General features: G+C 33.2%; 2 protein-coding genes across 2 annotated transcripts; both read left to right on the top strand.

Annotated features, from left to right (window-relative positions):
* The first annotated feature begins 2116 nt into the window (after window positions 1-2116).
* On the top strand, window positions 2117-5647 carry LOC127282258 (uncharacterized). Its single transcript, XM_051306431.1, has one exon. The coding sequence runs from the start codon at window positions 2117-2119 to the stop codon at window positions 5645-5647; it is 3531 nt and encodes a 1176-aa protein (XP_051162388.1).
* Window positions 5648-11872: 6225 nt separating this feature from the next.
* Window positions 11873-14533, top strand: LOC127282257 (uncharacterized). The gene is made up of 3 exons (XM_051306430.1): window positions 11873-12748; window positions 13193-13494; window positions 14431-14533. Exons 1-3 carry the CDS (start codon window positions 11873-11875, stop codon window positions 14531-14533), a joined length of 1281 nt encoding a protein of 426 aa, XP_051162387.1.
* The last annotated feature ends 341 nt before the right edge of the window (window positions 14534-14874 follow it).

Below are 14874 nucleotides of genomic sequence, written 5' to 3'. Positions count from 1 at the left end.
AAATTATATTGACAATTAAATATAAAAAAATATATAACCAATTTTTTAAGTAAAAATATAAATTATTTAATTATTATTTCATAGTTACCCTTCACAGATAAAATTACCATATGTCGGGAAGTTACCCTTCCTAGATATAAATTACTATATATCAGGTAAGTTACCATAAGTCGGTAAGTTATCATTCATAGATGTTATCCATGAATTTCTACTTTACCTACTAAGTGATTCATAGTGTTTTCAAGATCTACCGCACAGGATAATCGATGCAGTAGAGTAATAGTAGGGAGTGATGTGGTGGGAGAGATGGGGTGGGAGTGTAACCTAGCTACCCCCCCTTACCACCCACTCATTTGCATATGCCTTTTTAGAGAATCCCTCCCCCTTTCCACCCTCTTGACCACCCACCACCCCCCTTACCACCCACTTATTTGCATAGGCCTTTTTAGAGAATCCCTCCCCCTTTCCACCCTCTTGGCCACCCACCACCCCCCTAATTTGCATATATCTTTCCTACATATTAACATATACGGCCCCGAAAATTCAAAAATCATAATTAGAACGTCGAGGAACAAAGGGTTCGCGAGATACCGCGCGGGACTGTGGGTGGTTGGGAGTAGGTGGCTGTGGGTGGTGCACAGTGGATGACTCAAAAGTGTGCGCGGCACATGCGCGCGTACATCACCGGGCCCGTTGGTAGTCCATGCGTCAAGTGGGGATGGAGTTCGGTAGTGGGGTGTTGTGAATAGTGGGGACGACATGTACCTCAGGCGATTCCCGTGGCAAGGAAAGTCATTCTGTTCTAGGTTCCAGAATCAGCAGCATCAACCCGGGGCTCCTCCTTACATACACCAGTACTAGTAGCTGTCTCACCAAGCTGAGTCGGGTCCATGAGAGAGAGAGAGGGGTTCTTCTCACTCACACCAATAGTAGCTGAGTCGGGTCCATGAGAGAGAGAGAGAGGGGTTCTTCTTCTCACTCACACCAATAGTAGCTGAGTCGGGTCCATGAGAGAGAGAGGGGTTCTTCTTCTCACTCACACCAATAGTAGCTGAGTCGGGTCCATGAGAGAGAGAGAGAGGGGTTCTTCTTCTCACTCACACCAATAGTAGCTGAGTCAGGTCCATGAGAGAGAGAGAGTGAGGGGTTCTTCTCACTCACACCAATAGTAGCTGAGTCAGGTCCATGAGAGAGAGAGAGAGGTGCTACTCACTCACGCCAATAGTAGCTGTCTCACCAAGCTGAGTCGGGTCCATGAGAGAGAGAGAGAGAGAGAGAGGGGTTCTTCTCACTCACACCAATAGTAGCAGTCTCACTGAGTTCAGTCAGGCGCGCAAGAGAGGGGGCCACCTACACGTAGAAGCAGTTGTAGTAGAAGCGTGCACATATATCTCATCTAACTCAACACCCTTGAGACTACTTTCACTTCACAGACTGTAGTCTCAGTGAGTTAAGACTTGTTTCTTCCCTGTCTCAACTTGCTCAAGCGCGCTAGAGAGGGGGTGCTACTTTTACACACATTGTGTGTTATAAAGTGTAGTCAGAACATTTTTATGTAAGTATTTATTTATATGTGTATATAATGTTAGTAATAATTAAAAAAAAAAAAAAAATTCCTTTATTCTGTTGCAGTCTAGTCTCAGGAGTAACAACAAACAATTAAGGGTCAAAAGCATTCAGTTTGGAGGTTCCAAATATATCCGTGAGAGGGGGTTCCACTACATTCAACTACATTCAACAGCATTTTTTTTTCTCTGTTTCAGCTTATTCTTTTTGTTACAGTATCGTTCTAAATAAAAAACAATAATAAAAAATGGCTACACGCAGAAATAATAAACCTTATGAAAGAATAGTTTCACAGGATAGCATTAATGAAATTTGTGAAGTATCAGAAAATTTCATTAATGTTGCGAAAATTGAGTTAGAATCTGTATCATCCAAGTCAGGTGATGATCGTTTCATTAGCGCATTTGAGTGGCATAACAAATGTAAAAAACATTATTCTCTTTTAAAAAAATTTTCAAAACGTTTCTCTTCTATTAAAGGTAATCAAAAGGAGAGAATTTTAAATTTACTAAAACAAATTTATTATTTTGAATGCCACTTTGATTCGGTAATGAAACGTGGATCAGGTTTGGAAGCGAATGATAGAATTAAATGGACTGTGACTGATAGGGCATTTAATTCAAGAATTCAAAGCGGAACAATTATTAATATGAGTCACATAGATGTTAATTTATTCTTAGATGATGCCTTTTCAATTTATGAAGATCAAGTTAAAGTCTGTTTAAATAGGTTAGGTTGCTTAAAAGTTTATACAGTTTTGGTAGCTAAATTTAAAAAGACTTTAGCTGATGGAACAAGTATTTTAGATTTGAAATCATTTATTGCAAAAACAGGCGAGATTTTCCCTGCAACAGATTTAAATAACTTTTATAATGAAAATGTTAAGCAAATAACCCTCAAACTTATGGAAGAATTTCAGGAGAAAGAATCAAATTGGCAACTTCACTCTATTCTCAGATTAGATGTGAACTTTAACAAATACAACCCTATGCGTGTTGGTTGTTTCATTAAACTGCCACTTGCCATTGAACGAAAAAAAGCCTGTATAAATGTCCGAAAAGAAGGTAATGAATGCTTCAAGTGGGCGATTCTTTCAGCATTATATCAAACCTCCTCTAATTCGGGAAGAGTGAAAAAATATGAGAAATTTGAAGATACTTTAAATTTTACAGGTATTACATTTCCTGTAACATTTAAGGATATCCGAAAATTTGAATCTCAAAATGATGTTTCAGTAAATGTTTATGGTTTACAAAAGCATAAATCAAAATTTACTGTAATACCATTATATCTCTCATCTAGTAAGAAAGTCTCACATGTGAATCTTTTACGCATTGAGGAAGATTATGATGAATGTGAGGAGGAAGATTGTGTTGAAAAATCAAACACTACCACCTCATTCACTTATCATTTCGTTTGGATAAAAAATTTATCCAGGCTTGTAGGCAAACAATTATCACAGTCTGAATATAAGAAGCATATTTGTGATCGGTGTTTACATTATTTTAAAAATGAAGAGGAGCTTAATAATCATATAGAAAATTGTATAAAACTAAATAAAACTAAAGTTATTTTACCAAAGCCTGGACAAAATAGGGTTCATTTTAAGAATTTTTATAACAAGGAGCGTGCTCCGTTTATCATATATGCTGACTGTGAGAGCCTACTGCTTCCTGCGACTGATTCTTCATTCGTAGGGGATAATACAGAAGTTTTTCAAAAACATAAACTTCTGAGCATTGGCTACTATTTAAAGTGTTATGATGACACTTTATCAGTATACAAAGCATCCCCTATTAATGAAGAAGATGCAGCAAAATGGTTTGCTCGTGAATTAAAACAAGTGGCAGAGGATGTTGAGCCTGTTTTTATAACTAACGTTCCGATGGAAGTCTTAAATGCAACTCAAAAAGCAGCATTCAAAAATACTAATGTTTGTCACATCTGCAGAAAAATTATCACGCATGGGGGTGTTAAGGTTAGAGATCACTGTCATATAACTGGTAAATATAGAGGAGTCGCTCATCAGGATTGCAATCTGAAATATCAGGTTTCAAAAACTATTCCTGTGGTTTTCCATAACTTGAGTGGATATGATGCACATTTCATTATAAAAGCTATCGCGACTGAGTTTGAGGGTAATGTTAGCCTCCTTCCAATTAATAAAGAAAAATATATAAGTTTTACTAAACACGTTGCAGCAAATGATATCAAATTTAAATTTATAGATTCCTTTAGATTCATGGCATCATCTTTGGATAAATTAGCATCTTATTTGACGAATTATAATATTGTAAATTCTGAATTTCAAGCCTATGATATGGATAAAATTCAGTTACTAACCCGTAAAGGAATTTTTCCATATGAGTACTTGGATTGTAGATTAAAACTTAATGAGGAACAACTACCGCCAATAGAGAAATTTTACAGTACCTTAAATGATTCAAATATAAGTAATGAAGATTATCTACATGCACAAGAGGTTTGGTCTGCATTTAATTGCAAAAATATCGGTGATTATGTATATTTATACATGAAAACAGACATTTTATTACTTGCAGATGTTTTTGAAAATTTTAGAGACCAATGTCTTGATGCATATGGTTTAGATCCAGCTCACTATTATACAACTCCTGGATTGAGTTGGGATGCTATGCTAAAGTATACAAATGTTGAGTTGGAACTTCTTACAGATATTGACATGATCATGTTTATTGAACGTGGCATTAGGGGTGGGATTAGCCAATGCTCAAATAGATATGCTCATGCTAATAATCATTATATGAAGAATTATAATGAAAAGGAAGAATCATCTTACATTGTGTACTTGGACGCTAATAACCTTTATGGATGGGCTATGGTACAAGCACTTCCCTACGGTGGTTTTGAGTGGGTAAAAAATATAGATAATACATTTAACTTTAACATCCCTGATGATTCACCTTTTGGTTACATATTAGAAGTGGATTTAGATTACCCTCATGAATTGCATAACAGTCATAGTGACTTACCATTTTGTCCTGAACACTCAAAGCCACCTGGATCAAAACAATCGAAGCTGTTAACTACTCTCTTACCGAAACAAAAGTATATAATCCATTATCGTGCACTTAAACAAGCATTAGCACATGGTATTAAACTTAATCATATACATCGAATTTTAAAATTTAAACAGTCCACTTGGTTAAAAAGTTATATTGATTTTAATACTATGATGCGAACAAATGCTAAAAATGAGTTTGAAAAAAATTTGTTCAAACTTATGAATAATGCTGTTTATGGCAAGACTATGGAAAATGTACGAAAGCATGTAGATGTCAAGCTTGTGACAAAGTGGGAGGGTAGGTACGGTGCCGAGGCTCTTATTTCAAAACCAAACTTCCACACAAGAGCTATCTTTAATGATAACTTGATTGCTGTGGAACTCACAAAAACGGAAGTGTACATGAATAAGCCAATCTATATTGGACTTAGCGTTTTAGATATTTCTAAAACATTAATGTATGATTTTCATTATAATTATATGAAAATCAAGTATGGTAATAATTGTAAATTACTCTACACTGATACCGATAGCCTTGTGTATAAAATTAAATGTGCAGATATCTACTCTGATATGAAGGTAGATATTTGCAAATTTGATACATCAGATTACCCAGCTAATAATGTATATGGCATTCCGCAAGCTAACAAAAAAGTCTTGGGTCTCATGAAAGATGAGTGCAGTGGGAAAATTGTAACAGAATTTGTTGGATTGCGGAGTAAAATGTACAGTCTTCGCGTTGAAGGTCAAGATTTTATAAAAAAAGTTAAAGGTATCAAGACGGCAGTTGTGAAAAAAACTATTACTTTCAATGATTATCTATTCTGCTTAAAAAACGTTCAAATTCAATCTAGAACACAGTATTGTATTAGATCAAAATTGCATAATGTACACACATTAAAACAAACCAAAACAGCTTTAAGTCCATTTGATGATAAGAGATATTTATTAAAAAATAGTACAGACACTCTCGCTTGGGGACATTGCAATATTGTAAACCATAATGATGATGATGATGTAGAAATGTTACAAGTCTGATGTATATATTTGTTATTTATTTATATTTATTGTATATTTCTTATTTATTTATATTTATTGTTTATATTTCTTATTTATTTATATTTATTATACATATTGAAAAAAAGAGTTGTAGTGGAAGGAAATTCTTATTAAATGAAAACTTTTTATTAATTTTATGTCTACTTTATTTAATATAACCTTCATATACATTATTACAATTGTTGACATAGCTCTAACAAGTATAAATAAATTCTCAGAAGATGCCTTTGTTCCTTTTTTTTCAAAAAAAAGCAAGTTGAAACAAGTCTAATCTGTGAAAAGCATAAATTTCTTTCTTTGTTCCTTTTCAAAAAAAAGCAAGTTGAAACAAGTCTAATCTGTGAAAAGCATAAATTCTTTTCTTTGTTCCTGTTCAAAAAGGCAAGTTGAGAAAAGTCTAGACCATGAAATGCATAAATTCTTTTCTTTGTTCCTGTTCAAAAAAGGCAAGTTGAAACAAGTCTTGTCTGTGAAAAGCATAAATTTCTTTCTTTGTTCCTTTTCAAAAAAAGCAAGTTGAAACAAGTCTAGTCTGTGAAAAGACTAAATTTTTTTTAAAATTATAACGACTTTTTTTTTTGTTTCCTTCAACAATGAAGTTGGAATTTGTCTAAACTTGCTTAATTTCATTCAGTATATGAAAAGAACATTCTCTTAACTTTTCTAAAAGTTAACTTTAACTTTTGAAATAGTTAACTTTAACTTTTCAAATAGTTAACTTTAACTTTTCAAATAGTTAACTTTAACTTTTCAAATATTTACATGCTTTTTAAATGTAACTTTTCAAATAGTTAACTTTAACTTTTCAAATAGTTAACTTTAACTTTTCAAATAGTTAACTTTAACTTTTCAAATTTTACATTTCTGATTTTTTTATCCAACTATTGTGAGAATTATCGAATCCAACCAAGCCATTTGACATAGATTTCATTACGACGATTTTTAAGGACTTTTTCTACCAAATAAATATCTGGAAATTTCACTTTGGAAATTTCTTCTTCATAGAAGCCGCCTTCGATGGGTTGATCTTGATAATCCTTCAGCTTGTAAGTTACTGGATTCGTTGATTTGACTTGAATAATGGTGAAAATTTCAGTCGTCCAGTTGGGTGTGTATCCTTTTTCAAAAACATTCTTATACTTGCTCACTCGTACTCGATCACCAACTATGAATTTTGCTTTTTTAGGCAAAATTTTTCTTTGTTTGGAGATGCGTTTCAACAGTTTCTTTTCATCTTCTCTGCTGACATCCTTAGGTTTCATTCCAATAGTACGATGTTTATTGTTATTATACTTTGTAACAAGAGATGGTAAAATGTCTTCCCATTTATAACTTCCTCGTAAGTTGAACTGTGGCCACATCATATTTTTTAGTGTGCGGTTAAATCTTTCGATAATTGAAGCTTTTAAATTACTATAAGTTGAATACAGTTTAATTTTATATGATTTCATTAAACTCTCAAATATAGAATTATAAAATTCTTTTCCTTTATCAGTATGCAAGTTTGTAGGAACACGTCCATTCACAAGTATAGATTCCATAGCTTCAGAAACATCTTTTCCACTTTTACTTTTTACAGGAATAGCCCATGCATACTTGGAAAATATATCTATAACTGTAAGCATATATTTAAAACCTTTATTAACTTTAGAATAAGGTATCATTTCAACTAAATCTGCTTGCCAAGTTTCATCAATTCCACGCATTTCTACTTTACGACGTGGATAATTTCTCCTAGCTTGCCTATGTAACTCTGTCACAACTGTTAACTTTTTATCATCCATGTTCAAGGATTTATAATAAAATGATCTGAATAGAACAATATTCAATATAATAATGATGTTGATTTTACAAGTTCACTCTTAATATATAATTTGAGCTTCCCGTAATTCTTCAATTATTGACATAATTTCATTGTTATGACTTGAATTGCCAGCCTGTTGTGATGCGACAAGTAAGCGTAGACGATCAACAATCTCATTTGGATCATCCCAATAGACATAGTCTGGATATGATTCTTTCTTCACCGTCATAAATTGTGGTAATTGAGTTTTTCTCTTCAAATAAGAATCTCCGGATTTGAGCAAAAGTTTTGCAATAACATTAGTATATTTGTAAGTCTTATTACTACGAATAGGTTTATTTGGGCTATAGTTCTTTCTATGTGCATTCGTACTACGCAGGATTTCTTTATAGTTTACGAAATCATTAGCATTTGTTAACTTCTGATCAGGTTTTTGTCGGAATATGAGTTCCAATAATCCATCCGTTTTAGAATATTTTTTCTTCCCAACTAGGTTAATGTAAGAACCTTCAAAATTAATTTGTGTATCACCAATCATATATGTACCGTCGGGAAGTTTACGTACTCCATAAACCATATCTATATATTGTTTCCTATTTTTATCCAACATTTGTAGAAATTTCTTTGTTAATTTATCAGAATCTTCTTCTTCTTCCAGAGTATCAATCACATTACTTGCGTCTTTAATATTATACATGCCTTGCTCATGAAAGGTATCATTAAGTATATTATTATTTTGCTCATTAACAATAATATTATGATTCTCTTGATTGGGCAATCTATCAATTATATTTTCTTTTGATAAATTTTGCATGTCTTCTTCTTCATAAATAGGATCATAAAACGTTACATCATCATTATAAATAGATTTGTTGAAAGGTGTATCTTTACTAATGGCAGTCTTAAAAGATGATTCAAAGTCTTCTTCTTCTTCTTTCTTTACATGGTTTTGAAAATTTTCAATCTTTATAGGATTTTTAGTTATATTGACTAATTTTTCCAATGGAGTAACTAATGGTTGAAAGGTTTCTTTCAACATATTTTCAGCTGACTCTCTGCCACTTTTAAGAATACGATGCTTTCGACGTATAGCATCACTTGCTGCAGCTATTTGATGTAGTGTCTCTCGCTCCTTTCGAAACATGTTTATTTATGAAAGTCTCAAACTGAACTAATACAATTCTCTTGAAATGCTTAATATTTATAACTGAATAAAGCAATCAAATCCCTTCCTATTGGGATCTGAAATACTGCGATACGCCATCTGGTGACGACCTCGTTGTGTCAGCCATTTTTCGTTTCATCCTTTTTAAAATATATGTAGAAGAAAGAGATAAAAAATCAAGATGGCTGACCCAACGAGGTCAGTTTCCCCATAATTCCCTATGATTTCAGATCCCAATATCTTCCATAATTTATATTTCTATCTTTATCAATAACTACAAATCCATACCTGTCAGAGTTCCAACATACTGAACATAAATCTCGAAACTGTGTAAAAGTCATATCTGTATTCACATGATCACTGTAAACATGCTTGAGATTCCTTTCATCTTGTCTGAATAGCACAAGCAAATTAATATTATCTCTAACAAGATGTTTTGGAATATGAGCATATGTTTGACAAAGATAAAAACTATCGACGTTAACATGCCGCCCCATACAAAAAAACGCCTTAACATTGTCCTGCTTCTCACAAGCGATATCATCAAAAATGAAAATTGAATTAGTTTTTGCATCCTTAGGCGTAACAACTTGTTCATGTTCACTGAATGGGAAGAACTCGATGCCATCTACTTTACTAAGTACTTGTTCCAAAAATTTATATTTCGGCTGCTGTAATGATTTTGAATATAAATATATATTTTCAAATCCTAAACCATTCGGATGTATAATCAGAGAGAGAGAAGTGCATTCGTTTTTCCACAATTTGATGGTCCACAAAAAGCTGCTCGAATACTATTTGAAAATAAACTTCCATGTCGTTTAACCCCATTATCTTTACTTTCAATGAGGTTATCCACATTGGCAATGGGGAGTTGTACAGCTTGTACCTTGAACTGCATCTTAGAATTGACTAATGAAAAAACTATAAATACCCCACTTATATAGTCGCCCTCAATCAGTTGGTTATAGACCATTGTCGAGTGAGGTATGATTACTCACGATAAAGTGAAGAAAAATTCTTGCAGTGGTCAAGGATTTCTCAATACTTTAATTAACAAATTACCATTCGAGTGTCACATTCCTGGTTATCAATATTGTGGACCTGGAACAAAGTTGGCAAAACGTCTTGCACGAGGGGATCCTGGTATAAATCCTTTGGATACGGCTTGTAAGGAGCATGATATAGCCTATTCAAAAGATAAAGACGTGGCTGCAAGAAATACTGCAGACAAAATACTAGCTGAAAAGGCGTGGGAACGAGTAATTTCCAAGGACGCTAAAATTAGTGAAAAAGCAGCTGCATTAGCTGTAACTAATATAATGAAAGCTAAATCTAAATTTGGGATGGGTTTAAAAATTAATAATAATATTAAGAAAAAGATTGTGAAGAAGAAGAAGAAGAAGTCGAAGAAGAAGAAGAAGAATACAATTTCCAAGAAAAATAAACGCATGACATTAAGGAAGATTATTCATGCTGCTAAAAATAATATGAAAAATAATCATAACGCAACGGATACTATTAAAACAGCAATGATTGGTGCACAAAATGCAGTTAAAAATCTTGGTAGTAAGTGTAAAATTTCATCACCTCGAATTCTTCCTGTACCTTCAAAAGTTGGCGGTATTTTACCGCTAATACCAATTTTTGCCGGGCTTAGTGCATTAGGAGCACTTAGAGGTGGAGTCAGTGGTATTGTAAAAGCAGTAAATGATGCTAATGCTGCTAAAAAACAACTTTCAGAAGCACATCGACATAATGAAACAATGGAGGCCATTGCTATAGGAAAGGGTATATATTTGAAACCCTATCGTAAAGGACTTGGTCTTTATATTAAACCACATCAAGGAAATGGATTGAAATATACAAAGAGTGTTCAAAAAAACTAATATTGAAGCTACCTCACCGCGCACTAACCGACTATGATTTACTTAAATATGCTAAACTTATGAAAATACCTAAATTTCGTGGAGTTTTTATGAGAAATGAATTACCTATTACAGGACCTTATAAATGTGAATCAGCCATAATTAATCTTGATAATAAAGAAGGTCCTGGAACACATTGGGTAGCATATAAAAAGATAAACAATGAAACTGAATATTTTGATAGTTTTGGAAATCTTTCACCACCATTGGATCTCATTGTTTATCTAGGTGTTGGTAGCTATATAAAATATAATCATGAGAGATATCAAAATTTTGATACATTTATATGTGGTCATTTATGTCTTAAATTCTTATGTAAGCAACTTAACGTTAAGAACAGTTTTAATCTATATAAGAATATGTAAATAATTATAACCTTCAGTATAAAAGTAGATGTCCAACATGAATGACTCTTTTACTTTAACGTTAACGGGAAAGTCTTCAGTTATGGAGGCTTCATACTTCCCACCTATTGAACTTTCACCTAATAAAAATTATACACTTGGACTTGTTGATTTATTTACATATAACTCAATTCCTAACATTGATGAAAATTGCAACAAATTTTATATAAACAATATTGAGATTACTATACCTACTGGCAGTTATGAAATTAAAGATATAGAAGCATATTTAAAACGTCAAATAACAGACAAAAATTATTTGTCAATAGAGTGCAACAATAGTACATTACGATGCTATATTAAATCAAATCTTTGGATTGACTTTACTCCTGAAGATTCTATTGCTAGTTTATTGGGATTCACTGCTCGCAAACTACCACCGAATGTAAAACATTCCTCTGATTTACCTGTAAAAATATTGAAAGTGAATGCTCTACGCATTGAATGTAATATTACCAGTGGAGCGTATATAAATAGTGAAAAAGTCCACACTATACATGAATTTTTCCCCACTGTTCCACCGGGATATAAGATTGTAGAAGTTCCAGCACACATCATTTACCTTCCAGTCGCCGTAAGGACAATACATAACATTCAGCTGCGTATAGTAGATCAGAACGGTATTTTGATTAATTTTAGAGGAGAGACAATAACAATCCGTTTACATATTAAATCAATGTAATGGGTATTGTTTATAATCGAAAAGTTGGAAGTAGTTATAAAACTCAAACACCATGTCCATCGAAGATCAGTTTGAAAACAGCTCGCAAGGTGTTAACACCTCAGAGTCGACAATTCCTGAAGCAGCTAGGTCTACGAGTCAGAAATCAAAACTAAGGAAGAGAAAGAAGAGAAGAGGAGAAAATTTTTTCTTGTTTATTTTGTGTCGCTGTTATAAGAAAAATGGAGGAGATTCTCAGCATTCCAGCATCAGTGAATTTTGATGAATCCATAGCTAATTATGAGATTCACAGTCATCAACCATATGCATCCTCATCGTTTAACAATAGTGATGAAATTCGCATTATTGTACAAAATCAAGATTTATCTATTTTACCAAGCAATAGTGTATTACATATTTTTGGAAGGTTGACTAATGCTGATGGAACTGATGCCACACAAAATATTCATTTCACCAACAATGCGATAGCCTATTTGTTTGATGAAATTCGTTATGAATTGAATGGTATTGAGATTGACCGTTGCAAGTATGTTGGACATACAACTACTATGAAAAGCTTGGTTTCTTTAACACCACCTCAACTTAACCGCGCTGAAAATGCAGGAGTTTTGAATGTGGAATTGAATACAAGAATGGCATTACAAGATGGATATTTTGATATATCAATACCACTTGGTATGATTTTTGGTTTTGCTGAAGATTATAAAAAAATTGTTATGAATGCTAAACATGAACTGATTTTAATAAGAGCACGTAGTGATTTAAATTCTATTATTCAAATGGGCGAAGGTGCAGATGAACAGTTCAAAGTGCAAATTAATAAAGTGGAATGGTTAGTGCCATATGTTTTACCATCTGATAATAATAAAATCAAATTATTGAAATTTATCGAGAAAGATCCACTAATTTCAATGAGTTTTCGATCGTGGGAAATGTTTGAATATCCTTTAATTCCATCAAGTACAAGAGTCATGTGGCAAATAAAATCGTCAACACAATTAGAGAAGCCTCGATATGTAATTGTTGGATTCCAAACAGGAAGAAAAGATAAACGTAAAAAGTCTGCCAGTTATTTTGATCACTGCGACATTACAAATGTAAAACTCTTTTTAAATTCACAATCATATCCTTATGGAAATTTAAATTTAAATTTTAATCAAAATCAATATTCTATACTTTATGATATGTATGCTAATTTTCAATCTTCCTACTATGGAAGAGATTCTGAACCCATATTGAAGCTTGATACTTTTAAATCATTGGCTCCTCTAATTGTTATTGATTGTTCAAAACAAAATGAGTTTCTCAAACAAACGTCAGTTGATGTACGTTTGGAATTTGAAGCTAGAAATAATATACCTGCTGAAACAACTGCTTATTGTCTCATCATACATGATCGCATTGTACAGTATAAACCAATCAGCGGTATAGTTAAAAAACTGTAAAGCAATGGAGGGGGTAAAATGAAAGTAGTGGGGAGGGGTTGAACTGAGAGGTATATAACTCACGTTCCTGGGATAGAAATTTATTTCTATTCCAAGATGGAGTTCATCGTAGACGTTCAAGGCTTCAAGAAACCCTGCAACGATTTCATTTTCAAAGAGTTGGCTATACTTCCTCTTGAAGCTGATGCTCAACCTCGAGTTTACCTCTTTGAACCTCCATGTGCTTGGAATTCACTACCTGAACGTTATAAAAGTGAAAATCTCTGGCTAACAAACAATTATCATGGAATCCACTGGATGTCTGGAGATGTATCTTACGATGAATTGCGTACTATTATACAAGAAACATTACGAGGTGCAAAAACTATCTACACGAAAGGTGTTGAAAAAAAGCAGTGGTTAGAAAAATATTTGTTAAATGTACAAAATTTAGAAGATATAGACTGTCCAGCGATTAAAAATATTAAAACTGAATCATTGTTAACTACATGTACGCATCATATTACACAAACTAACCATTGTGCTGTAAACATTGTTATGATTCTTCGAAATTGGTTTCTAAATGTATCAAATGAATTGAGAAATTTTTCAGATGGCGTCGATGAAGTGGATTGTACTTATACTACTTTAAAATCTTTTTATGAAACTTCTGAATCTCTATTATTATAAATTTAATCTATTTTTGAATAAATAAATATAATAGTATTAAAAAATTAATATCTTTTTATTGTTGTTCAACCTATGCCCTTAGTATTAAGACTAATAATGAAGGTAAAATAAGAAAAGAAACAATTTTTTTAAGTAAAAATTTATAAATTTATTTTCTCTCACATTTTTGAATATATTTACATTTTTTTCTATTACAATTTTTTTATGTATATTTTAATAATATTTAATATATTATTTATATTCAAATTGAATTTCATTAAATTTTCCACCGAGATATTTTAATTGCAATGTTTGAGACTGCGCGGCTTCTTCCATCATCGTATAGGAAGTAGGTTCAGCTTCAAACAGCCGAGCAAACCTTGCTGGCAGGAATGTTGTGAAAGCAGCATCCAATTCTGCTACAATCCTGACTCCGAATTTGGTCTGCACTCGCTTTATTTTAGTCACTGCATACAACCCATTTGGAGTCAATTCAGCTAGCGGTTTGGTAGGTAGGAAGCTTTCCATACGGCCAACAGCGTTAAGTTTTTGTAAATCCATAGTTTTTTTTATATCTGTAAGCAAAAAATAAAATTAAAAATAATAAAATTGAATAAAAAAAGGATTTGAAGAAGAAAAAAAAAAGGATATAATACATACCGAAAAAATGCCTCTACTGCTGCTAGTGCTGATGCTGCTAGTGCTGATGCTGCTAGTGTTGATGCTGCTAGTGCTGATGCTGCTAGTGCTGGTGCTGCTGCTGATGTTGGAAATCTAGGACAAAAATGATCTCTCTGGAACTGGAACCCGCACTTTAACTCTGAAACCCCACTCTTCCTCAACTCCCACTCTATATTACCCCCACTTGAAAACTGCGGAGGCAACTCCCCTTTAATGTAAACTCTGTACCCCCAGTCTATTACAATAATGCGCACGCAAAGTTGTTGAAAAGAGAGGGAGAGTGCGCGAGCAAATCACCATATACTCTGTATCCCCTCTTTATTATAATAATGCGCACGCAAAGTTGTTGAAAAGAGAGGGAGAGTGTGCGCGCAACTCACCATATACTCTGTATCCCCTCTTTATTATAATAATGCGCACGCAAAGTTGTTGAAAAGAGAGGGAGAGTG

Source organism: Leptopilina boulardi, unplaced genomic scaffold (genome assembly GCF_019393585.1).
Source record: "Leptopilina boulardi isolate dan_hultmark-lab unplaced genomic scaffold, ZJU_Lbou_2.1 LbouV2_292, whole genome shotgun sequence".
Classification (NCBI taxonomy): Eukaryota; Metazoa; Arthropoda; class Insecta; order Hymenoptera; family Figitidae; genus Leptopilina; species Leptopilina boulardi.
This window is presented reverse-complemented; position numbering and strand designations above follow the sequence as displayed.

Coding starts and splice junctions, on each gene's coding strand:
- LOC127282258 (XM_051306431.1), top strand. CDS start 2,117: ATGAAACGTGGATCAGGTTTGGAAGCGAATGATAGAATTAAATGGACT.
- LOC127282257 (XM_051306430.1), top strand. CDS start 11,873: ATGGAGGAGATTCTCAGCATTCCAGCATCAGTGAATTTTGATGAATCC. Junction 12,749..13,192: donor ATCACTGCGACATTACAAAT/GTAAAACTCTTT, acceptor TTCTATTCCAAG/ATGGAGTTCATCGTAGACGT. Junction 13,495..14,430: donor GGTGTTGAAAAAAAGCAGTG/GTTAGAAAAATA, acceptor TACTGCTGCTAG/TGCTGATGCTGCTAGTGCTG.